Below are 25,540 nucleotides of genomic sequence, written 5' to 3' on the forward strand. Positions count from 1 at the left end.
TCTTTCTTTCTTTCTTTCTTTCTTTCTTTCTTTCTTTCTTTCTTTCTTTCTTTCTTTCTTTCTTTCTTTCTTTCTTTCTTTCTTTCTTTCTTTATGTCGGGGGGGGGTTGTTGGGGACTGTTGTCAGTGCCACCTCTGCTTGGCAGCGACGTGTGACCCACGGGCTGCAATATGAGCCCCTGGGGATTAAAATCCTGCTTTATGCAATGCAACGTAAAATCCCCACCTCGCCCAGGTGCAAGGAGCACCTGGGCAAGGTGACACCCTGATGCCATCCCTGGGCAGAGACGCGTGAGTCCAGGGACCAAAGCACTCCGCCAGCATCCTTCAGGAGATTGGTTTGGGTTGGATTGGGTTGGGCTCTATGGGGTGAGCCCAAAGTGCCCCCGCTGTGATGCTGTGGTCACCAGCCAAGGGCAGGACCCTGCGGTCCCTTATCCCCTTATCCTCAGGGACAGGAATTTCCAGGGTCCTTCTTGCACACTCAGGGAACGCAAACATTTGCCCTGGGCTGGCTCCAAGGGAAATATCCGCAATGAGGTGTAAATTCCCTTAAATCCCTCCAAATGGCCTGATGAACCGGTCTGGGGGAGCTGGGAGGGAGGCTGTGGTCAGGGGGTCACTGACCTAGGACAAAGTGTGGCAGCGGGTGAGCCCTGGGACACAGCGAGTGTCCAGCCACCAGCACCAGCACTGGAGTTTACCTTTGCTAGAGAGCAGTGCTGGCCCAGCCAGGGCTTCCTCCCAGAGCAGCAAAGGGGAAGGGAAGAGCAGCAATGCTGTGGGCTCAGGGGAGCAATTGCCATCCCATGGCAGGGACACAATGTCCTGGGATGGGGCTGCAGGCTCTGAAAGGGCCCCAGGGTGTGCTCGAGGTCGATGACAGAAAGTGTGACAGACTGATGGAACACAGCTGGGATTGCTTAACTGGGGAAAACAGGGTACAGAGCAGTGAACCTCTGATCCTAGGAACAGAGTGGATAGGTCACGCCTGCAGCAGGGACAGCTGGCGTGGGGTCTGCTCCCTGCACAATGGAATGGAGGGGACCCTGCAGCACAGCCATGGAGCAGTGTTCCCACAGGTCCCTCCGTGTTCCTCAGTCACAGTGTTCCCCAAAGCTTTAAGCACATGGAGAGGTGGCTTAGCCCTCCTCTAGTCCCCCGTGGCAGGGGACACTGGTCACAGAGCAGTGGGGCTGCTCGAGGTGCGCTCCCTCCCTGCTATTTCCCACCATCCTTGTATTTATCCCCTAATTGTCGACGTGGGGCTCTGTGGGTTTCCAGCTGTGTGCGGGGACTTGGGGCTGTGCTGTGGCAGTGGACGCATCCATTCCACACGTTCCTAAATCGCCTCCACACACAGGGAAGGGCTGACCTGCTCCTGAACTGCTTTTTTTTTCCTAAACCAAAACACAAATAAATTGTTCCTTGGGTCCTGACGCCAGGCCAGCCTCCCCAGGGAGAGCGCTGAGGCACAGGGTAGGATTCAACAAGCCACGGCCGATGGATCCCCATCCCCACTGCTGAGTGCGATGGGAGCCTGCGTGTGTCACCCCAAATCCGTGCTGTGCTTGGAGCAGGGTCCCCCCCACCCCAACAAAGGGAGCGTGGGACGAGCTGACCGCCCATCAGCCTCCCTCCTCGGGTGTCTTTCTGCCAGAGCCCGCCCCGCTTGCTGCAGATGTTTGGCAGGGGCTGGGGGCAGGTGGCCAGTGGTGCTTCCAGCCCCGTTCCTGCTACCACCGCCTCTGGAGCTGCAGCAGGACAGCAGCATCCTGCCCTGCATGGCTCTGGGTCAGCACCAGGCACTCCGCACCCATCGCCTCCAAACCCTTCTCCTCCAGCAGGGCTCACCCATTCTGCACATCAGGGGCTGCAGAGACCACGGTAAGGGACAGGGACCCCGTGTGACCCTGCTGCACACTAGGAGCCAGCACAAGGCCATGGGACGACGTCAGTCCCAGTGCAACCTCTGAACTTTTGTTCCAGGTGTTCAATCCCCCACTGTCATGCTTTGGGAGTGCCCCCGCTCCCCCCTGCTCTCCCCTCTGCTGCCATTTTGCTTCACGTGGCTCTGGGCTGTTGCTGCTCACAAAGCCTTCTTTGCAACGCTCCACAATGCCTTTCCTGGAAATGTTTGCAATAGGATCAGATCTTCCCAGAAATCTCCTCTGCCGCGAAAGGAAATCCCTCGTGCACCCCTGGCCCAGGAGAAAAGCGCTCGGGGCAGTGGGAACGGCTGTGTTTTTTTATCTCTTACCTCAAGCCAGGCTTCCTCCTCAAACCCCTGACACAGCTGTGGCTCCGTCCCTATCCACCTTCTGTAATGCTGCTCTGCTCCGCGAACCGCAGCTGCCCTGCGCATGTGCCAGGCAGCAGCTACTGGCAGCGGGGTGGGACGCGGGGGCAGCAGCAAGGCGGGGGCTGCTCCGAGCCGCAGAACTCTGACTGCCAACAGCTGCACACCGCCACTGCAAGCGAGCAAAGGAGAGAGGAGGAACAAAGGAGAAAGAAATCTGCTTATTTGCTCCAGTTCAGCAACTTGAGAGGGGAGAGCAATACGGCAGCTTGAAAAGAGAACGTCTCCAGGCTGAGCTCCAGCAGGGGCATCCCCGATCCTTGGGGTCTGTGCTTTCGAACAGAAAGCCCGACCCCAAAGCAAACCCTGCCCAAACCGAGAGGATGTTCCTCCGCAGTGGTGAACGCAGCATTTAAGCAACCGTTCCCACATCCCAGCCTGATTCAGCTCACTGCTTACGTACTTTCTCACGTTGAGTCACGCCAGGCTGCTCGTCTGGCCGCAGGGCTCCTGTCCTGCACACGGCAGCCCTGGCCCTGCATCACACCCAGCGCAGGGGCTGCATGGCAGCACAGGGCTGTGCAGTGGGCTCATGGGTGGGCAAGGATTTGGGAAGCTGTGGCAAAGCGGTTCACCCCAGCACCAACCACAGAGCTGCATGACACACATATGGAATAAAGTCGATTTATTTTCTACGAGCTTATTTGGTCTGGCAGTACCTGTGGGGGAACCCTCTGCTGCCTGTTTGATGGGAAGAGCAGTGCAGGGGAAGGGATGCAGCCCCATCACCACGCAGATGGGCTGCTCACACTCCTCTGCCCCACTGGACCCATAGGATCTGAACCCCGGGGGGTTTCCTGCAATTCCAGCCGATATCTGACACACAAAACCACTGGTGCCAGCTGCATTCCTACTGGGATGGGCTCCTGCAGTGATGCTTTCAGCAGTGTGGTTGCACAACCAGAAGCCAACTCAGTCATCCAGCTTCAACTCTTCTTTTCCAACCACCCAAGCAGCTGGAGAAATAACTATGCCAGGCATTTATGGTCCTTGCTGCCTTGCTGCTGGTGCTGGGAGAGTCCCAATGGGATAACGTGGCTGCAAGACGACAGAGGCAAGCTATCTTACAGGAACAAGTCACTTCCAGCTGGGCATCACTTCCATGTCCTCAATGCCACACCACCAGACCCTAGCAGTTCCCTGGCAGCACGGTGGCTTCACCCCAGCTCCAACCCCATCCTCTCCCCACTCTCGGGGTGCCCTGCGGTGGGAGTCCTGCTGTTCCCCCTCACACGATGCCATTGCGTATGGGGTGAGTCCGTACCCGGTAGATGATGACGGCGGTGGCCGGGCAGAGCACCAGGGCTGTCATGACGAGGATGGTGGCCAGGATGATAAGGACGATGACCCAGATGTCCAGGATGTGCTTGGGGAGTGCTGCGGGACCAGCAGGGCCGGGGAGGTCCATCCTAAAAGGGAGACACAGAGCGGTGATGGGGCTGTAGAGCCCAAAGCCTCCCCAGGGAAACCACATCCAGCCTTGGCCATGTATTCCTAGCAGAGCAAACAGGCTTTGGCCAAAGCTCCTTCGAGACACCATGGGATTTACAGCATGCTTTGATGCAGCTGGATGGAAGCCCGGGGAAAAAATGTTCCCTGTTAATTGCTGCTGCAATTAAAGGAGCTGATGGAGCAAAGCTGCAAGCAGGCATCCCACCCGCTCACTTTGGGGTCTGCTGGCAGCGCAGAGCGACGCTGCAGTGAGGTGCCGGGGGCAGCCAGGGGGTGCCCAGCCCTAAAGCAGCTCCCTGCAGAAGCAGAGCCCTGGGACGCGTGGTGCCACGCAGCCCGTGATCACAGCTCCCCGCACCCCTCGGCTCCCGCTGAGTCACGCAATTAACGGCTCAATTAGCAGCGCTGCTTGGGCACCGCACGGTGAGCATCATCACCGCGGTGCCTCCCCCATCCCGCAGCAACCCGAGCGCGCTGAAAACACGCGTGGGCTGCGCTCCCAGAGCCTTCTCGACCGGGCGAGGGTCACCCGGGTGAGCTCCGGTGCTGCCCCGCGCCCGGTTGGTGTGCTCCGAGCTCCCCGCGACCAAGCGCGGTGCCCACGGCCACGCGTGGCTCGGGGCGGGGAGCAGCACCGCGGGGCGCGAAGCGAGTCCCACGCCGGTGCCCACAGCCCGTCCCAGGGCCGGTCCCCTACCTGCGGCGCAGAGCGGAGGCAGCGTCCCACCGAGCACGGCCCCGGCACGGAGCGCGGAGCCGGGGCGGCCGCCGGGGGAGGGACGGGGCGGGGAGGGGAAGCGGGGCTGGGCGAGGGAGGGAGCGGGGAGAGGGAAAGGAGAAGGAGGTTCGGAGGGGAGAGAAGTAGGGAGAGAGGGCAGGGAGCGCCCCAGGATGAAGTCCAAGCTCCCGCAGCCCGCTGTGTGCGGGAGCACTGAGGGGATGGGGTAACCCGGCCCCTGCTGCGGGACGCGTGCTGGGTGTGGGGTGGGTGTGGGGATGGAAGTGAGATGGATGCGCCGTGGGACCAGTGACTGGACTCAAGGGAACGGCATGGTGCTGGGTCAGGGTCGGGTCGGGAAAAGGTTCCGCACCAGAGGGTGGTGGGCATGGAGCAGCTCCCCAGGGCAGGGGGCACGGCCCCGAGCTGCCGGAGCTCAGGAAACGTTTGGACCCCACTCTCAGACATAGGGTTTGTGTGTTCCTGTATCAAGCTGGGGTTGGGCTTGATGATCCCTGCGGGTCCCTCCCAGGTCAGGACACTCTCTCATTGTATTCTACTCATATTTCGTGGCCGAGCACCATCACAGATCACTTCCTCCAGCTCAGCAGCCCCACACTCAGAGCCAGGCAGGAGCCCACAGCAGCTCTGCCCTCATCAGCCTCCAGCTGCAGCCTAGGATAAAGCCACATGGGGTCTTATCGCCAAGCACTGGAAGCATCACAGTCGTGGGTTTCCTCTGCAGCCTCACGAGAAGGGCAGGCAGAGGCTGGAGCTGCATGACACCGCAGGGCTCACACAGAGGAACCTCAGTGCCATGCCCAGGAGCTGACTTCATGCACACTGCCTGCAGAGCACAGCGAAGCGTAGCACCCGGACCTGACACGCATCTGCAGATCACTGGGTTGTTCCGTGCTGCTCGCATCTCAGTAAAGAGCAGCTGTGACTGACAGAAGGACACGCAGGAGCTGCGGGCACAGCTAGGGCGCTGCTGCTCTCCTCCTCCCCGCAGCCACACTGCTTAGGAGGCAGCTGAACGCAGCACTGCAACGCTGCAGGAAGTCTCCGTGCAACGCACGGGCACCGCGGTGCTGCAAGAGGCAGCCAGGCCACGCACGCCCACTGCAACGCTGCAAGTACCCATGGCACAAACAGGCAGCGCAGCACTGCGAGAGGCCACGCACAGCCACGGGAGCACTGCAGGGGTCACTCAGGCCATGGACGACGGCTGCACGTGGCACAGGCTACAGCACAGACGCTTGCGCTCTGCAGGCCGTACACGAGCTCCGCACGCAGTACAGACCGCACGCAGTACAGACCCCGCGCAGACCGTGGCACGCAGAGCAGCGCGCCATCTCGTTCCGCCCGGCGCCGCGGGGGTTAAAGCCGCGGGTCACGTGGTCTCCGCCGCACACGGGGGCGGCGCAGCGCGGTGACGTAAGCGCGGCGCGGCGCGTGGCCGCCGTCCCCTCCCAAGATGGCGTCGCTGCTGCAGTCGGAGCGGGTGCTGTACCTGGTGCGCGGCGAGAAGGAGATGCGGGCGCCGCTGTCGCAGCTCTACTTCTGCCGCTACTGTAGCGAGCTCCGCTCCCTGGAGTGCGTCTCGCACGAGGTAACGGCCGCCCGGCCGCGCCGCGCCGGCATACGGAACGGGGCGCTGCCCTCCGCGCGCGCCCATTGGCTGCCTCGCCTGCCGCTTAGTCGCGGCCGTCCTCGTCATTGGCTCGCGGCGCCGGCCGGGGGTGGGCACAGCGGTGGCTGGGCTGAGCGATGTGATTGGCTGTCCATGACGGAGGGGGCGGTGCCTCGCGGTGGATTGGCTCAGTGATCCTGTCTATCTGCCGAGCTCGGGCTGTGATTGGCGGGAGCGCACGGGGCAGAGGTGGGACTGCGTGTAGAGGGCCGAGCCCCTGCCGTTGCTGAGCGGCCTTGTCCCGGCCTCGGGCTCTGGTGGTCGCTCGGGCTCCTCTAAATCAATTCCACGGTTATACTGTGAATTAAGAAAGCGCCAGAGGCTAAAGAAGCGTTAGGAAAAGGACTAGGTTCCTTGAAGAGGTGTTTCTGCAAACTGTAAAGCCTCGCAGGAACAGAAAACAGATGTGTCACCACCTGCCCCTATCGCAGTGCTCTCGGGGAGGCCTCGGGCCTGTCCCTTCCTGACTGCGGATGTTTCCTTCTTCGGGAAGGGTCTCCTTTCTGTTACCATTTTGCTAATGGACAGCGTTCGTTTGTGGCAGCAAAACGTTTCCTGAAACATGTGCCTTTGTGCCTGGTGTAGGTACAAGGCAGAATAAATATAGATAGAAATAGCAAAAGCTGTGTTACAGCCTGCTGTCCAGGCTCAGAAGTGACACTGTGAGACGTGCAATCATCCAAGCCCTGCTGTGCTTTTGCCATGTACCAGGCAGAGTGTAAAGTATCTTAAGAAACCTCCCGACGTTATTAGACATCAGGTTTTGGCTGAGATGGCCTGAGGTTTCAAATATCAAAAAACACCTCAAATCCCTGCTGGCTTGGGACACCTGTCTGCAGGCAAAGCCTCAGGAATAGTGCAGCAGTGTCCAGCTGCTGCCTGTGTGCTGCAGCGTGGCAGAACTGTGACGTGTCCGTGTTGTCTCTCAGGTGGATTCCCACTACTGCCCCAGCTGCCTGGAAAACATGCCATCAGCTGAAGCCAAACTGAAAAAGAATCGGTAAGGTTCATTTTGTCATCAAGGGCCACCATGTAGAGCAGCTTCGTCCTTATATTATGAGCACCTGACCACACATACCTGAAGCTCCCTTCAAAAGTTACGTCACTTGTTACCTTTTAGTTTGTCTTGGAGAATAAGTGTTTTCCCATGATGTTGGTTTAATCTTGATTTGCTTGTTGAGTGCATTTTCCTGTGCCCGTGGGCTGCGTTAGGAGTGCTGTGATGGGCTGACAGTTGGACTAGATGATCTTGGAGGTTTTTTCCAGCCTTAATGATTTCATGATTCTAAGGCCTTAATGATTCCATGATTCTAAGGCCTTTCTCTCTCCAGGTGTGCTAACTGCTTTGACTGCTCCTGCTGCATGCACACCCTTTCTACTCGGGCCACTAGCATTCCTGCTCCGCTCCCCGATGACCCAGCCAAGACTACCATGAAGAAAGCATATTACTTGGCCTGTGGGTTTTGCCGCTGGACTTCCCGGGATGTGGGCATGGCAGACAAGTCTGTTGGTAAGTGACATGCAAAGACACAAGGCAAATAGGAGTCCACTGTGTCTAGTGAAGGTAGAATACAATCAGTCTAGTTTCTGGCTGTATGATAAGCTTAAGGTTTGTCTAGATTTTCAGTCGCAGCTGGGAAATTGACAAGAAAATGCTTTGTTGCTGAAATCTCATTTGAAGAGCTGAGTTAAGTGTAACATCTGACACACATCCATGTTCGTGTTACCTGACTTGTCAGAAAGCTGTCAAACATGGGTCTTTGTCAGTAGTTGTGCTGTCCCCCTGGCTGAGAGCTTGCTTCAGTCTTTGAAGTTGCTCAGTCTAACAGCACAGAAATCTTACTCATTTCCTGTCACTTCTGTTTGTTTAGGCTTATTTCAGAGGTATTAGTGTGTGCACCTGTTTTTTCTCTTCATGACAGAAATGGAACAAAGCTTTTATTTATTCCTCAGTGCATAAGACATGCAGAAAATATCTATCAGGCTCCAGGAATGAGGCTGAGTAGAATAAGCAGGTTCTGTTTGACTTCTAGTGTTCATATGACTGAAGACTTGGAGATGAAGGTGCAGAGACATGGGCAGCTCTTAATAAGAAAGTGTTCTTATAAACTGATGTGCGTACTGCCATAGTCACCCCCGAGTACTGTGTAAAAGCTGGGGAAGTCACTTTGGCCCAAACCTACATGTGAAAAGCTTGCAGAGGTGTATATTTATGCAGGTACAAACTTGAGGAACTGTGATGGTAAGTGTAGTGAATATAGGGAAAGCCATATTTCACTGCTAGGACTGGGGCAGGTGGGTGTAAGGTGTGATTTCTGTGTGGAGTATGGAAATCTCCTGAGGACTTTGTTTTATTCTCTTGCAGCTAGTGGTGGCTGGCAGGAACCAGAGAATCCTCACACGCAGAGGGTGAGTGAAGGGGAAGCCCACCCTTAGGCTGAGATGGCATCAGCTAAAAAGAGCTGTTAGAGGTGCCAGGCCCTCTCGATCTTCTTTTCTGCACCTACACAATTCTTCAGGTGCCAGGTCCAGTTCATAATCTCTGCCTTGACTGAATTCAATGGAAGGAAGGCCTCTTAGAGGCTCTCCCATGGATGTCACAGTATGAAACTGCTTGTTTAGGAGTATCTCCACTGCAAACATAGTAACTAGTAGCACTGTTAAAATTACACTAATGAGCATGCTGTCTATGTGTGTCTGAGGAAGTCTGCTATCTAATGAGACGTGTTCTTAACCTTTGACAGAACACATCAAATTTTGCTTTACTGGTCTCTCTTTAAAACTCTTAATAAGTTTGAAAGCATGCGGACTGCTTTGGAAGAACTAAAGGATGAATCTAAACAGGGACAGTTACTAACTGGAAAACAAGAACTGGCTGCTGTTTTCTGGTAGGCCTCATTCCCAGAGGAACATCAGTTTGTCACCCATGATGTGCATTAAGAAATTCTAAGACACAGCAGCTTCTTTAATGTATATCCTGTGAACTACAGCTGGTACTAGGAATGGAGTGAAATAAGTAGCAGGAATCCCAGCTTGTTCACGAAGAAATTTTGCAACTGGTGTGGCGTTTGTTCCCCTTTCACTGGGTATCTGTACCTCTTCTTCCCTCCAGATTAACAAGCTGGTTGAGTACTACCAGCAGTTGGCTCAGAAAGAGAAGATTGAGAGGGACCGGAAGAAGCTGGTGCGACGCCGAAACTACATGCCACTGGCCTTTTCGGTGAGCTGGGAGTACTGTGCTCTCAGAGCAGGCAAAGTGATGCACAGCAGCCTCAGCTTGGAAAATACGAGGGTGGAGGGGTAGCATGATAGGGCCTCTCTGCTTTCTTTTCTTTTTTTCAATTGTGAATAACGTGAAGAAAATGCGCTGGGATTTTTTTAGGGACTCGTAGTTTTGCACCCTTTAATTTGTATTACGTTATGTTTTTCTTTAATAATCCTCTCCAATAGTGCCAGAAGGGTTAGTAACTGCCAGGCAAAAGAGTATGTATCCAGCAGTGAAATGCATTACAACTGTAGTTAATGATAGTGGAGTTAGCCTTCTCAGGACAGCAGCATACTGCTGCTCAGTACCAAATCAGGATTGTCCTGCACTTCGCTGCATGAAGTCTCAACTGAAATTAACGTTAAGACTTGATTGTGGCCTGAATTACTTGTTCATTGTAACTGTCAGGTAAATGCTTACTTCGTTCAGCTGGATGACTCCGCATATGCTTGCTACTTCTCAATTAACTGTGCCTGCTCTGTGCCCTTGCTTGTGTCTTATGGCTGCATTTTTTGTCTCCGTTGCTACCTGCTGCTATTTTGGGGGCTCTCCACAGCAACACACTATACATGTAGTGGTAAGTCTTTTCACCATTTCTGCTGGTGTTAAAGCTCTCATGGTACCAAGTGAAGGGCAGTAACACATTCTGCTCTTCACCTTTCCTCAGGGTCTCTGACTTGAATGTGTATAGAGCAAAAGCACCCGAAGGCTAACTAGTTAGAGGGTAACGTGTTTAAAAAAATAGTTTTTGCTAGTTTGGAAACAAGGCATTGCCTTGGGTAAGTAACACACAGCTGAAAAGCAGTTCTTCACAAATCTCAGCCAAGAGGTGTCCATCTAGCTACCTGAGGGAAATGATACTAATGTCAGTCTTCTGATCCTTGAAGAACCACCAGGATAGGCTGATGCTCAGATTTCTCATTTGGTAAGAATTAAATTTTCAGTTCTGCCCCCAAGGAAGATTTCTGCTTCCAAACATCCTGTGTACAGTTCAGCTGCAGAAAGCAGAGTAGCTCAGCTGCTCCTGCCAAGTGATTGTGTCTGGTGAGACAGAAATTTAGGTAACGAAGCTCATAGGAAATGGAACCTTCCAAATGCTTTAGGAGAGCTGCAGAGAGAGCATTTCACGTGGACACATAGCCATGACTACCTACTTCTTATGCAGTTGAACTTCCATTCTGCACTACTTGACAAGCAGCTGAAGGGAGAATATGTTAGTAGTGTAGGCTGATGGTTTAAAAACAACAAAAATTTTATAAGCAGTATCCACAAACATTTGTCTCTTCCAGTCTGCAGTGCGGTGGTAATTATTTTCTCCTCGCTCACAATTTGAGCAGAAAAAAAATCTTGAGCGGCCTTGAATACCTTCCCCTTTTTGCTTTAATTTGCTTGTTTCCCTATGCTTGTCATGCAGCTCAAAGAATGAGTTTGCAGTAGGTCTTTTTGCCCTGGAAGGAAGCTGACCTCGAGCTAACAATGCCTTTTTTTTCCTGTAGGACAAATATGGCCTGGGAACCAGACTTCAGCGCCAGAGGCCGGGTGCTCCCATCAGCGCTCTCGCTGGACTCTCGTGAGTGTCACCTAATAGAAACGAGTAAATTTTGTATCCTTGTGCAGTTACTGTTGTCCTGCACTCCTAGCACCTCTTGCCCGCTGTGGTATAAAGCGGTGCTATTCTTGCTGTTTGTCTGAGCACCTATGCCGTGTTTTATGACCAAGTTTCCTGTTATTTTGCTTCAGTCTGAAAGAAGGAGAGGACCAAAAGGAGATCAAGATTGAGCCAGCTGATGCAGTGGAAGAAATGGAACCCCTTCCTGAGGATTACTACACAAGACCAATCAATCTGACTGAAGGTAATACCTTAATATTCTGTCACTTTTGCCATTCATTTTATAACACAGACAGTGTTTGGAAACTTGTCAGTGGGTTTCTAGTGGTTCAAGGTTTTAGTAATTTTATACTGGGGTTGAAATGGTGTGAAATTTGTGACTTTTTAATGGCAATTTTGATTGCAGCTGAGCAAAAAAAATTGGAAAGCTCGGGGCCAAAACCAACAGACTTCTTTACTCTTGTTTCATTTTTTCACTGATTTTAATTTTTCTGCAGGTGAAATTTGGTTGAAGAAAAGGCCAGACATCCTTTTTCAAATAATAGCAGATAATAAGGAAGTAGTTGTGCTGCTGGGGAGTTGGCACCTTAACTGGCCTGTTAAGTAACAATTGTGCATGATTTTGACATCAGTTCGGAACAGCTTACGTATGATTGTGAGATACTCATGACTCATGATTTAATCAGCACATATTGTAGATTGGTCCAAGAAATGTAGGAGTAAATGGGATAAAACAGCAGGTACAGGATGCAGTGTCAACTTCCTGCTGAGGTGGTTCTAAGCAGGACAGATGTTCTCAGTTCTGCAGGCCCCAAAGTCCACACATATTAAATAATTTATGTAAGCTTTCTGGGAATGTGTGGATGGTCTTTGTCTCCTTTCCTCATGAGACTCTGTCAGTGTTGAGAAAATAGGATGCTGGTGAAGAAGATAGCTTCTGCATTGAGGGAAAGGCTGCCAAGTGGCTCGCTGCCTGTTAGACAGTGGTGAGGAGCCTTTTTTACAGGAGAATACCATGGGGAGTTTGGCTGCTGGAGTTCCTTGCCTGTATAACTCTGTAGTCAATAGTTCTTTGTGTGAGTCTGAATTGTGCAAACTCCTTGCTGCAAAACTTTGTATTCTACTCAAGCAGCACCCAGCTGTGACAGTAACAAAGCTATGAAAACCGCTTTGCCCTTTGCAAACTTGCTGTTAGGCCGGTGCGTATGTACAGTCTGGCTTGAGTTCCAGTGCCTGGGTAAGTTGTAAATTTGGTCTTCTTTCTGTCACCCAGTGACAACACTGCATCAGCGCTTGCTGCAGCCTGACTTCCAGCCGATCTGTGCTTCCCAGCTCTACCCACGTCATAAGCACCTCCTGATCAAACGTTCGCTGCGCTGTCGGGTGGGTAATAACTACAAAACATCGCTGCTTCGAGGCTCACAGAACTTGGATTGTGGGAAATGGGCTCTGCATTTCTTTTTAATAGAAATTGCTCAAATGCTTCTGGTTGTTGAAACTCTTCAGCCAAGTTACTGGAAGCAGCATGAGGTGATGAGGGAGGCTGTCACATCTCTGATGTGATGACAGTACAGCTAGCCCTTCACATTGTTCAAAGACATGTAAGGACACGAAAGTGGATTTGCAGAAGAATCTGTGTCCTGCCTAGGAGAAGAATCATAGAAGGCTGCCAGTGCAGTTGGTATTATAAAATTCTTCAGTTACTAAAGACAAAAGTCACATTGATAAACCAAGTATTAGCGAAAGGCAGTGCAGAATACTAAAGCTGCTCCTAGAGTGAAGGCAGAAAGAGAAGAAAAGCAGGGAGCTGGAAAGTGAAGACAGGCAAGAATTAAATACAGTTTCAGAATGTTTTCTTAGAAATCATTCGTGTCAGGCAGAGCCTGTATTGAAAGAGTAGCCTACAAGGAGATCAGTCTTGGGTTCCAATTATTTGTGCCTTCTTCCTGCTGCAGTCAATGTCTGCAATGTCTAAGCTTGGTTCCAAACTGTGTTTCTGAGATAGCACTTACAGCACTGATATTTTCAGAGTATCAATGGCTTGCCACCATTGCAGCTACGTGCACCCCAAGATAGCTTTGTGTGCACTGTACATGAGGTTGGTAATGCTGTGGCTAGTGGCCCTGTGCCTGCAGCTCTGATTCATTTGTTTGAGCACACGCCATCTCTTGGTGCTAACAAAAATATCTTTGTGTCTAGAAATGTGAACATAACCTGAGCAAACCAGAATTCAATCCAACATCTATCAAATTCAAGATCCAGATGGTTGCTGTGTAAGTAGGATGTGGGGGGTGGGGCTAGCAACTGCCTACCAATACTTAGAGCCTTATATTTTCATTTCTTTTGTGCACTTGATTTGACCTCTTGTATAATTGTGTAATCTGTTAAGGTGATGTAATCAGTTTACTTATGCATTTGAGTAATCTGTAGTAAGTTTGCTCCCTTGTGTATTAAAACTTTGCTGAGGACCTCAGCAGTCCGAAAAAGGCAATGCAGTCTTATATAGCAAAAAGGCTCTTCATTTATTTGCTTGATGTAAGCTAAACTCTACTAGCATTGAACATGCTAGCCAGATGCCTGGGAGTACTTACTTCAGCAGATAGGTTACAGACAGCACACAGTTTATCATGGTCGTTTGCTTTGTTGTTGTTTTAGTAACTACATCCCTGAAGTGAGAATCATGTCTATTCCCAACCTGCGCTACATGAAGGTCAGTGTTTTTTTCCAGAAACGTTTTAGGGTAAGGCATAACAGAGAGGTGTGGATGTGGGATTGCTTCCTGAGGGCTCTGCTAGCTTCATTTAGAGAGAGTTGCAGGGCTTAAGGGAGTGGTCAGGATAGCGCTGCCTGCACTTGTCACACTGTGCGAGTAGATTACAGTGCAGTCTGATGTCTGGCATAGCAAGTACATGCTAATATCTGAAGAATAAAAGGTGAGCAGTGCGGCATGATACTGCCAGGCTGGCATTCTGAAGGAATGGTGCTGTTTGCTTTCCATCCTTTGAGTAAGCAGTTTGATTTCTGAGGTTGTCAATCAGTCACAGCATATGGGGGTGCTAACAATAAAGATGACTTTTAGCATAATTACTTCTTGACTTGCAGTTCTTGAATCTTTCCAGGAAAGCCAAGTTCTTCTGACTCTGACTAATCCAGTGGAGAATATCACACATGTCACGCTGCTGGAGTGCGAGGAAGGAGACCCTGACAACATTAACAGCACTGCCAAGGTATTGTACCTGCTGTGTAAGCCAGGCCTCTTCCAAGGCTTTCTGCTCCCATTTATCTTTCCTCACGTCACACCTTTAGTCCATACTGACTGTGTTTCCTTTTCTTCCTGGGAGGCTTAAATTACCACCATCAATGTAAACATCAGCTCTTAAAGTATTTTAAAATTCTGTCTGATCATTGAGATCTGGAGCCCAAGGGAGAAATAAGCGACTTCACAGATAGAGTTGTAAATAAACAGTGCCAGAGGAGGGAGAAGCCCAGGACGAATCATTTTTCTGTTAAGCTGTAGTAGAGTAGCCCTGGAAGGGAATTGCTTTGTCCTCTTTGTAATGTAAATGGTGGTCAGTACTGAAAGGTTTCTTCTCTTGGTGTTTTGTTTCAGGTAGTAGTTCCTCCCAAGGAGCTTATTCTGGCTGGCAAAGATGCTGCAGCAGAATATGATGAGCTGGCAGAGCCTCAAGACTTCCAGGATGACCCTGAGTGAGTGCTGTCTGTCCTGTAGGGATCCTGTCCCTTAAATACTTGGCAGTCTAACCAAGTAACTTGCTATATGCTCTCTCTCTTCAGCATGTTTTTTTTTAATTGTTAATTTGTTTGGTTTTGTGATCAGAGAAGAGCAGTGCAAATCTTTCTTTTCTGTTTGTGGTTTGGACTATTCAGGAGACATTTCATCCATTTAAAGCAACTGTGCTGTTAGAGCAGTTGAGTTATAGGTGGTGGTACTGGTTCTCTCCATGAATACTCTATGTAATCCTTTCCTTTGCAAGCAGAGGGTTCAAAATGGTGATGGGAACCACACGGTAGGGTGTACAACAGAGGTGCCTCCATCTTTCAAATTGAAATACACTCTACAGCCTCTTACAAAGCAGATTGAGCCATGTGTTATGGCCTTTCTCTATTGCACAACTGGATACATAACTTCCATGGCCAAAGCAGGAATGTTGATGGATTTGCCAGCAGCTGCCAGCTTAGAGGAGGGTACTGCATTCTGATCTTGAGGCAGGAGTGGCTGTGAGTCCCCTGGAAAAAGAGCAACGGCCTCAAAGCAAAGCAATTGTTCTAGTGAGGCATGTTCACCCTGTGGGCTGTAAACTGAGCATCCCTCTTGCTTAGTGTCAGAATAAATCTCTCAGAACAATGGATTGAGAACTCAGCTGACCCAGTTCTTTTGTTTTCTGTTTTGCAGCGTTATTGCCTTCAGAAAAGCCAATAAGGTAGGAGTTTTCATCAAGGTTACCCCACAGAAAGAGGAGGGCGAAGTGACCGTGAGTTTTAAGATGAAGCATGAGTTTAAAAACCTTGCTGCTCCAATCCGGCCCAGTGAGGAAGGTGATCAGGTCTCGGAGGTCATCTGGCTTACCCACCACGTTGAGCTCAGCCTCGGTCCAGTGCTCCCTTAAAAGCTCCCAGCGCTCGTGTTCCCATGGCTGGCCGCAGGATGGACCGTCAGTAAAAGAATGCACCCTGGTGAAACCTTCTGTAAAAGCTCCTGTGTGATGTGTGGGTGCGTGCCACAGGCTGCAGCCAGGCCATCAGGAGGAGGCTGCGTGGGTGAGGGTGCCGTGGTTTGGGATGATTTGTTCTCTCTTCTTATCGTAGTGCCCACTAACTAAAGCTCTGCTTCCCCACACTCTCACAGGCTAGTTTAACTCGCAGCACGTGTTTCAGCACGCAGATAGAGCTAGCTTTCTCCAGACTTGCACTACTCCTGGCTGAATTTGGCTTTATCAACAAAAAAGAAACCCTTTTGTTTTTCTTCTTCTTTCATGTCAGCCCACGGACCTAATGTTACATACACGAAAGTGAATTTTTTTTTTTCCTTTTTCCCCACACAGAGCTACGCCCTTCTCAAACAAACATTTTAAGAGGTGGCAGTGTCTGCTGCATTACTGGCAATTCTGTTGCTGCAGCATGATGCTTTCATTCCTTTGTTTTCTGCTTCCTGTTAGGATACCTCAAATAACTGTGGGGCACTCAGACGTACAACCCTTTATGTTATTGCAAAAAAACACTCTGGCATATGTAGCTTCTGTAGCCAAAGTGGTAAATTGTTTCACAAAGGAAATTAGTGTGTTCAGTCCCAAAACATGATATACTGCAGTGTTCATGGATCTGACTGGCCACCAACCGCATTGTAAGCTCGTTGTGTTGCAAGGTGGATGTGGTAGTGTGAATTGTTAGAAGCTGGGAAATCACATTGTGCTACATTTCTTTACTGAGGTGAGAGTGGTCCTGAGAGGCTGCCTGTCAGTCTTTGTATTGATAAGTGTGTGTTAATAGGGGTAGCAATCAGTACTAAACTTGGAGAATTAAGATTAGCTCTAGCATTAAAGAAAATACAGAGGCTGTCCAAGTTCCTACTGTCTTTTCCAGCTGTGGGAGGGGGGGTGTAAAGGAGGAAAGGCTGTTATACTGTAACTAGCATACACTGTACCACTATTTAAAAAAAATTATCTGGGGTGTAATTCGGTTGTAGTCCAAACTAAAACTTGAATTAAGAGTGTATGCAGGATACTGAGTGCCAGTTCACTGCAGTAGTACACTGCAAGTGGGTGAGATTGCTTGTCCTCGGGAGACTTCAGTTTTCATTCCCAGTTCAATGTTTACCTTCATTACCCGTTTCTGATGGGCTTTGATGTGCTGGCTTTGGGACAGGTTTGTGTATCAGCCAAGGACAGCTTTATTGCTCACGATGCTCCTGCTGTGGTTCTGCCAGCCCAGAGCTGCAAATCCCTGTGTGGGAGGGGAGGATAAGGCCACATCTCCCGCAAACCAAGCAGCCTGCCTTAGCGTGCCCAGAGGGGTGGTTTCCCCGTGCCTGGGAGGAACGCACGCGCCTTACAGCCCCGCTCCTGCAGTGCCTCCCAGAGCAGCAAGTCAGCACGTTTACAATACCTAGGTTACACGCAGGTGTACAGCATGAGTTTAAGAAGCGTAGTTTGTATTTATTAATGTATAGCGCTAGTGTCTGCTGCTGTTTTACCTTCCAGATAACGAAACACTTAAGCCTTGGCCATGAGTTCTCTCTTTAGCCAAACTAGCCGCAACACTACTACCTATGGAAGCAGCTTCTGGGATGCTGCTGGCTGACGGAGCCCTCTGGCTGCAGCTCCCGGCCCCCGTGCATCCAGAGGCACTGGGATGGGCTTGGGCTGTGCTCTGTGCTATGGGAGAATGACACGCTGCCGGGCTCTGTGCCTCACTGAACGCTGCTGGGTGCGCACAGCGGTAGCTGCCCGAGCAGTCCGACGCTCTCGGTGAGCTGTTCCTCCCCGTTAGGTGCTTGTAGGTGATAGGAATGCCGTGAGCTGTGTCTGTCCGTCTGTCTGTCCTCGCTCCCGGGGCGCAGGAGCTCTTGCCCATCGGTGTTACCCGTTAATGACAGGCGACTGTTGCCTTACTGCTTAACGTCATGTAGTGATCTTCAATAAAGCGACCTTGGCTCTCAGGCTCTGCACTGTTATTTACACCGCCGTTAATGGGGAAATAGTAATAATTAAAAAATAAAAAGCTGAGCACCCCCGCGCTCCCAATGGTTTCGTCCCTGTTCCCATTCGCTCCTACCGATTCCGCCGCGCTGCTCTGCTCTATGGTTGGCCGTGCCTAGAGCGCCCCCGCCGCTCCGCCCGCGCCCGTCGCTAGAGGAAGTGACGTCACTTCCGGCTCCCGCCGCCTGCCGGGAGCGAGGCGGAGCGGCGCGGCGCCGCCATGTCGACGTCGCTGGGCTCCAACACTTACAACCGGCAGAACTGGGAGGATGCGGTGAGCCCGAAGGGATCTGGGCGGCGGCGGGGGGCCGTGCTCTGGGGTTGGGGGCTGCGTGGGGGTTGGGCTGGGGTGGAGCTGGGGCGGAGCTGGGGCGGCGCAGTGGGGCCCGCAGGGCCGGGGTGGCCTCTGCTGCAGAGCTGGGGAGCCCGGGCCTCGGGCACGTCCCGTAGGTTGGGTTTGTGTGGGGTGGGTTATGAGAATAGGAGTGGCTGGTGTGCTGTGATCCTTTAATAATAAGGGCGTGGATAGCAGCTTCTCAAATGGCCTCCCGTGAGTGGGTCCTCTAAGCACCTTGCTAAGTCAGGCTGGGTTCACTCGGCAGGGCGAGCACAGAGGGTGATTCCACTGCTGCTGTGATGATCTGATCGCTCTGTACATGTTTTCCTTTCTTCTTACTCCCCTCAGGACTTCCCTATTTTGTGCCAGACGTGTCTGGGAGAAAACCCGTACATTCGCATGGTACGTGCCGCTTGGACAGCGCGGCCCCGTGCTCTTCGTTGGGTGCTGGTGACCGTAGAACTGTTGGGTTTTGAGGGCTCAAGTAAGCTTGGGTGCAGGAAGAGATGCTGAGGAGATGCACTCCTGGCTACATGGCCATGCAAGGCAGGGTTTATTTCATGCCTTTGTTTGTGCATCACATTATGGTGATTGGTACAGGATTTAATAATAACTCTGTCAAAAAGCCGAGCAGGACGTCATGGTGTAATGTCTGGAGTGCAGGACACAGCAGTAAAGCTTTGGTACCAGTAAATCATGTGATGTGGGAAGCAGTGAGCTGCTGGAATATTAAATAGATTAGCACAATTTGTAAAACATGCATAACACGTGTACATGATAATGAGCTAAAACTGTCTTACAAAGGCTGCTGACAGGAATTTAAATCCTGTTTTGTTGCCCTTGGTTTCATCTGGTCAGATGAGTCAGGCCGTTCCGTGCTGCTTTTCTCAGTGCTCAGTCCAGTTACGTAGCACATACCTTTAGATTCTTTCCCTCACATTCCCTTTTCCCCAAGTTTGCTGAGAGCTATTACGTTTTTATGAAACATGACTTTATTCCCAGTATAGATATTTTAAAAATGCTTTGCTTTTGTGTGTTTGTTTTATGCAGTTACATCACCTTTGCTTAAAAATAGCTATTAATAATGTGTTTCATGATCATCTCTCCTTGGTTCATGAAGTGGGGCTCACAGTACTTTGTTTTAATGAGTGCTTCTAAAAAGAAAGTAGGTTGAGGGTTTCTTAGAAACCTGTTTGCCAGGCAAGGACGATTCTACTTAAGCACAAAAAATAGAGGTGAGGGAGTCTAAATGCAGTATAATAAGAGCAAGATCACTGTGCTGTAAGTTCAGTGGTATGTTTCATCATTCACTAATGATATTTTGGTATTTCATATTTTCTTGTCATTTATTATATTTCAGACCAAAGAGAAATATGGAAAAGAATGCAAGGTATGTTCGTTTTCTTTTGAAGAGTGAGCTTGTAAATTGGTGCACATCTGGGGGGAATATGTTTTAATGGTCTTGAAAAATCTGCTGGCTTCAGGAAAATGTTTGTCTTGGTTAAGAACTTAATGTGTACATAACTGCATAAAATGTTAGGTCAGCCATCTTCACTATGCTAGTTCTGGTAATGGTTGGAATGGTAAAATTACTGAAGGTTGTTCACATAGAGTTAAGATTTGCTCCCATTTATCTAAATTACTAGATTTTGCTAAAATATTTCAGCATGTGAAATGATCTCATATTTTCTATTACAAGTTTTTTTTACTAAGTTGTGCATAAGTAACTGGAGTTTAGGTTTTGCTTTGAATCTGTTATTTTTTGCCAGCTAATAATTTGTGTTAGCTATCATAAGAAATAAGACAGGTTTGTATCTGAGAGAGCAAGAAATATTTAGTATTTTCTTGACTTGAGTTGTCCCTCTGCCCCCTTTATCAGTTGTCATCTGAGGTAGGGAGGAAGTTTGTGTTGAGATCTTGCTTCTGTTCCTCAAATGTATATGCAGCAGAAGCGGATGCACCTTTCCAGCACATGGCATAGAGGGCTGTATTTTTTTTTTGTCACTTTGCTCTCACTGGGCTTGCTGCTATTTCAGTGACTGCTCAGTGTGCAAATAATTGGTAATTTGTCTCTAATAGCTCCATGCTGACATCTTCTGGAATAAAAAATGAATTCTGTCCTTTGAGTAGATCCACTTTCAGCATTCAGATTACTTTAGTAACTCAAAACCTTTCCCAGACCTTCGCAAAGCTTCCTCCTGTCACTGTGAGGCAGCAAATAGAAATCAGTATTATTTTGAACTCTTGAACATTTTTTGTGTAGAACTTCGCTCTGAGGTGGTGAAGCTGGGCTTACATTTCAAAGAGGCTAGACATGCTCAAGTTGTACATTCCTACGCAGGAGCTCAAATGGTATCTTTGCTGCAGTGTGGTGGCAGTTCAGTTGTCTACTTTCTGTCTTTCAGATTTGTGCCAGGCCTTTCACAGTGTTTCGCTGGTGTCCTGGTGTTCGCATGCGTTTCAAGAAAACTGAAGTGTGCCAGACCTGCAGCAAGTTGAAGAATGTCTGTCAAACCTGTCTGCTTGACCTGGAATATGGTGTGTACCAAAAAGGGTAAACTAAGAGAGGCAACAGTTCTGCTTGCTTCTGAAGTGAAAGTTTCTTTAAATGTGTGCGTGAGTCTGGCACAGTTGTTTCCAGACAGACTTTGAGAAGAGCAAGTCTTTATGATCAAATCTCTTCTGAGATTCAGGGGCAGCTTGGTGTGCTTGAGCAGGAGATAAGTTATCTCTGGTTAATGCGGGTTGTAGTAACTATTTTTTTTGCTCTCTCAGCTTGTGCTTCATAGGAGTTTTTTGTTCGTTTAATTCTAGGTTTGCCTATTCAAGTCCGGGATGCAGGACTGTCCCTTAAGGATGAAATGCCTAAATCTGATGTCAATAAAGAGTACTACACCCAGAACATGGAACGAGAGGTAAGAAAGTGTTATTATAATTATGATCTCTGTGTGTGGATGTGTACAGGGGAGGGAAGGGGTCAAACACACTTTCTCTGTAAAGGAATGACCCACGTCATCTTAAATTCATCTGTTTGTTTTCACTCTGCATTACTTGTCAGTGTTGATGTGTGTATGTAATAATTTGCCTGCCTTTTAACTGCTGTGTAGATAGCCAACTCTGATGGCACTAGACCAGTTGGTGCACTAGGAAAAGCTACTTCTACCAGCGACATGCTGCTGAAGCTGGCTCGGACCACTCCTTACTATAAACGTAACCGTCCTCACATCTGTTCCTTCTGGGTAAAAGGGGAATGCAAGAGAGGAGAAGAATGTCCTTACAGGTACACACACATCTTAAATAGTTTCTGTTCACCGCGGTCAGATACAGCTCCCCTTAGGGACTGAAGAACAGGAAATGCTGCAGTGGGCAGGAGGTGCAACACTGTGATTGGAGTTAGTGTGAAATTTGCAGTAAGGTGGCGAGCAGCATCCATGAATAAATCTTTGTTGTGACAGGCTCATTTGTGAGGAATTTGCTGCGTAGGTTTGTAGTGTTTTGCCAGAGCAGTGACTGCAGCTCTTCTCTTGCATAGTTCATTTCTTCCCTTCATGGCGTCAGTCCCCACAATCAGAGGTCTTTGTATTTGAACAAGAGGCCATTTGAAATCCAGCTCTTAGGCTTCGTAGTATTGAATGCTCGGCTGTCAGAAGTGCCATTCATTCAGAACTCAAGGCAGTTCTGCCAATAGCATGTTGATAGCCACAGTCTGACTTCTTCGGGCTTTTTGTTCCGTTTTGACATCTTTCTGTGAACAGGGTTAAGCATATAAGCAACCAGATGGTGTTTAGAGGGGAAAGTGGTGGATGAAGTCATGTAAGCTGCAGCTGTGACTGGTATTAAGAAATGCTTTGTTTGCTGAACCTTAGGCATGAGAAACCTACAGATCCAGACGATCCTCTGGCTGATCAGAATATCAAAGATCGTTACTATGGAATTAACGATCCTGTAGCTGATAAACTTCTGAAACGAGCATCAACCATGCCTCGACTGGACCCTCCTGATGACAAGACTATTACTACGCTGTATGTTGGAGGGCTTGGAGATACTATCACTGAATCAGATCTCAGGTGTGTTGGTGCATTTGCATTGCACTTGCTTGTATATTTTATGCTTTGAGTACTGCTCATGTTCAAGGGAGGAAATCTGCCTTTCAAGGGGGGAAAAAAGCCTGGCTTTCAGTTTTCTTTAATGGGGAACTTGTTCGTGGGCAAGTGCAGAGGAGTACCAGCTTGTTGGAGAACAAATAAACAAGCACATGTCAAGAGCTTTGATTCAGAGAGAAATCTCAAAGATGAGTCATCTTTCTGAGCACTTGGGGGTACTGCGTTACACTTCTTACAACAAATTCTGTATCTTCTCTTTAGCTAGCTGCCGAGAAAAGCCACTGCCTTTGTTTTATTATTCCATAATTACATGGAGGAGCAAGAGGCTTGATGTGTAATCATTGCTCTGAACTGGTTATGGAGAAAAGAAAGGATCCAAACACATCTATTTTATCACATTTAACTCTGCTGTGTATCCTGTGCCTAAGAGGAACAGGATTTCATACTCCCCTTATCTTCCACACAGAAATCACTTCTACCAGTTTGGGGAGATTCGGACAATAACAGTGGTGCAGAGGCAGCAATGTGCTTTCATCCAGTTTGCCACCCGGCAAGCTGCAGAAGTGGCTGCTGAGAAATCCTTCAACAAACTCATTGTCAACGGTCGCAGGCTCAATGTCAAATGGGGAAGGTGAGTAGTGGGGCTGACACATTATCGCTTTCTCAGTTGCCATGTGTATGCTGTCCTCAGGGGCTTGATTCTCAAATAGATGGAAGTGTGTGGGTCTTTATTTAGTTTACGTAGTCTTGAGGAGCTGGATTGGCTGTTAAGCTGACGTAGGTAATGAGCTGATATATAGCTGGAGTTCTCTTACAGTCTTCTTTTTCAGCACTGGGATCTGTGTTGGAGATTACACAGATTGTGTAAGGAGTTTGCTGGTTGAAGGTCACAGATGAGTTTCTGTGTTTGTGCTTCCTCTCTACATCTTGTAAACATTATTTGCATACTTGGTGCTGGTCATCTCTGAGAGTAATTTTTTTTCATTTTTGGCCTGCAGCAGTGGATCTAGATGATAAAATGTGGAACTATTGCAGTGTATCTCCTTACCTTGCTTTTTCTCATCCTTGTTCTCAAACTTTTGTCTGTTTTTTAGGTCCCAGGCAGCCAGAGGTAAAGAGAAGGACAAGGAAGGAACTACAGAATCCGGGATAAAGTTGGAGCCAGTTCCAGGACTTCCTGGGGGTAAGGGAGTAGTTTTCATCTCTGAAACATTTAGTGCTGACCTGCTTCCATGAGAAGGGCTGGAGTTAAACCTCTGCGAGCAATATCAGCTCAGGACAGCAGAGGCACTGGTGAGCCCGGAGCAGTTACTGCCAGTAGGTTTGCAGCAGATCAATCTGGAATGGGAAGTGAGCTTTGTCTAGAAGCAAATTCTTGCTGAAAAGAAAGGTTGTCATGTGGTGGGTGAATTAAAGTTACTCAGCTCCAAGATACTGGCAACCCAGGCTGTTCAAGGCTTGCTTCATGTTTTCGTAATTCGTTGAGTGTTGTGTGAAGTTAAAAATCAAAGCTAGTTTCTGGTGGATAAAAATGGGTGGTCCAGTTCAAATGTGCGATAGTAGCAGCAGTTTGCCCTTGTGGAAGAACTGATTGTTCCTCCTCCCTGGAGGAAGATGCATCTGCAGCTCTTGACTGAGTGTTTGGGATTTCCGTAACCACGATGTATTTGGTTTGGGTTTTTTTTTTTTTTGTTTCCCCTGCAGCCCTCCCACCTCCTCCAGCTGCAGAAGAGGAGGCTTCTGCAAATTACTTCAATCTACCTCCAAGTGGCCCTCCAGCCGTGGTTAACATCGCCTTGCCGCCGCCTCCTGGCATTGCTCCACCACCACCTCCAGGTACTTATTTTTCCTCTTCAAATGAAGATGTGTAAATTGGTGTTCCAGCATGGAGAGTTGGAGATCCAGTCCTCCTTGCTCAGCTGGACTGTAACACTGATGCATGCCCTGTATTGATTTTCCTCATCTCTGATCATGCAATCTAAAACGATTGTATAGAATGAGCTGTCAGCACAGTTTGATTAAACTGAGCTGCCTGTTGTGGTATGTATTCACTTGCAAATTTTCAGGCATGTCAGAGATCCCTGTTACTGGTATTCAGATCTACTCAGGGTATTTGCTGACTGTGTACATGGTGCATTAACCTGAACTTCAAAGGGTAATTCTGCAGCTAGTTGAACTCCAGCCTGTGTTTGGCTGCGTGTCTGTATCTGTCTGAAGACAGAGCTTTTTGTGGGGCATCAGATCTTGTGGATGTAGTTGCTCCACAGCTGAGTAGGAAGCAATTTAGATTGGCCTTAGACATGCATGCCAGTCCCCCACCAGCTTTTACCTGTGACTGAGGATGTGTGTTGTTTAAGGATTGCTCTCAGTTTTACTGAGAAGAGAGGAGGGGATGTGAGGAGTCATGGAACCTCTCTGTCATGCAGCTGTCAGCCAGGTGTTGTCCATCAACACTTTCAAACAGCAGTACCTCTGCTTGGCTGTTATGTTGCTTTGTCTGAAGTGACAACTTTGCTTCTGCAGGTTTTGGACCACACATGTTCCACGCCATGGGGCCACCTCCTCCCTTCATGAGAGCCCCAGGCCCCATTCACTACCCGTCTCAAGATCCCCAGAGGATGGGTGCCCACGCAGGAAAGCACAGCAGCCCCTAGCACGTCGTGCCACCCTTGTCATTTAAGTAAATGTTATTTTCTAGTTACCATGGTAGTGCCGTATGTTGAGCTGTGGGTGAACTAGAGAAGCCTTATTTCCCTGCTTGCAGACACTGGGCAAGCTGAGCTCTGTGTCACTGTTAGCTAATCAGATCGTTAAGACATCCCAGATCTTTCATTTAGTGTTTGGGGTGGGGGTGGGGGGCAGAAAGGACTATCAGGTGGGTCTGGGGATCAGATGTATCAGAATTACAGTGCTGTTAGTGTATCCCATTTGCACACTTTTGAAATAAACTTCTGGAAAAACCAAACCCAACCCTTTTCAAGCCCATTTGATATCCTCAGTCTGAACACCCTGGACTATTTAAATGTGATGAGAGACTTCTCTACGTCAGTTAACTAATGACTCGTTGTTCTAATTAGGTATTAATCTTGTAGTATTAAGCCAGGACTGAATAAGAGCTGAAAAACAAGCTTATCACATGTGCCAAACTCATGGCTTTGCCTTACAAGTGCCACAGAATCGCTCCCTCTTTTTTTACGACTTTTAACAAAAAGTTTTCAGTGCTTTATTTCTAATCCTACACGTCCCGAGCAAGGTAAGCGTTACACCATGCAAGCAGCCTGCTGGTAG

At 49.2% G+C, this 25,540-nt stretch overlaps 3 protein-coding genes across 4 annotated transcripts; 2 read left to right on the plus strand and 1 right to left on the minus strand.

The window, feature by feature from the left end:
• SMIM3 (small integral membrane protein 3) lies at nucleotides 2,970–4,635 on the minus strand. Its single transcript, XM_021410161.1, has 2 exons — nucleotides 4,509–4,635; nucleotides 2,970–3,768 (listed from the first exon to the last, which is right to left on the minus strand). The coding sequence occupies exon 2, from the start codon at nucleotides 3,765–3,767 to the stop codon at nucleotides 3,588–3,590; it is 180 nt and encodes a 59-aa protein (XP_021265836.1). The 5' UTR covers nucleotide 3,768; nucleotides 4,509–4,635; the 3' UTR covers nucleotides 2,970–3,587.
• On the plus strand, nucleotides 5,936–17,772 carry DCTN4 (dynactin subunit 4). Of its 2 annotated transcripts, XM_021410154.1 has the most exons (14): nucleotides 5,936–6,141; nucleotides 7,152–7,222; nucleotides 7,554–7,732; nucleotides 8,588–8,631; nucleotides 9,335–9,442; nucleotides 10,044–10,064; nucleotides 10,984–11,057; nucleotides 11,228–11,340; nucleotides 12,370–12,479; nucleotides 13,296–13,369; nucleotides 13,752–13,806; nucleotides 14,216–14,323; nucleotides 14,707–14,804; nucleotides 15,511–17,772. In XM_021410154.1, the coding sequence occupies exons 1-14, from the start codon at nucleotides 6,007–6,009 to the stop codon at nucleotides 15,722–15,724; spliced, it is 1,404 nt and encodes a 467-aa protein (XP_021265829.1). In that variant the 5' UTR covers nucleotides 5,936–6,006; the 3' UTR covers nucleotides 15,725–17,772. The 2 variants fall into 2 exon arrangements, with proteins under 2 accessions (XP_021265829.1, XP_021265830.1); XM_021410155.1 differs by lacking the exon at nucleotides 10,044–10,064 and having other exon boundaries at nucleotides 5,938–6,141.
• RBM22 (RNA binding motif protein 22) lies at nucleotides 17,937–24,954 on the plus strand. Its single transcript, XM_021410156.1, has 11 exons — nucleotides 17,937–18,086; nucleotides 18,498–18,551; nucleotides 19,510–19,539; nucleotides 20,555–20,687; nucleotides 20,964–21,064; nucleotides 21,257–21,429; nucleotides 22,016–22,216; nucleotides 22,719–22,883; nucleotides 23,347–23,435; nucleotides 23,957–24,088; nucleotides 24,776–24,954. Exons 1-11 carry the CDS (start codon nucleotides 18,033–18,035, stop codon nucleotides 24,904–24,906), a joined length of 1,263 nt encoding a protein of 420 aa, XP_021265831.1. The 5' UTR covers nucleotides 17,937–18,032; the 3' UTR covers nucleotides 24,907–24,954.

The sequence above is a fragment of the Numida meleagris genome, chromosome 12 (assembly GCF_002078875.1).
Source record: "Numida meleagris isolate 19003 breed g44 Domestic line chromosome 12, NumMel1.0, whole genome shotgun sequence".
Classification (NCBI taxonomy): Eukaryota; Metazoa; Chordata; class Aves; order Galliformes; family Numididae; genus Numida; species Numida meleagris.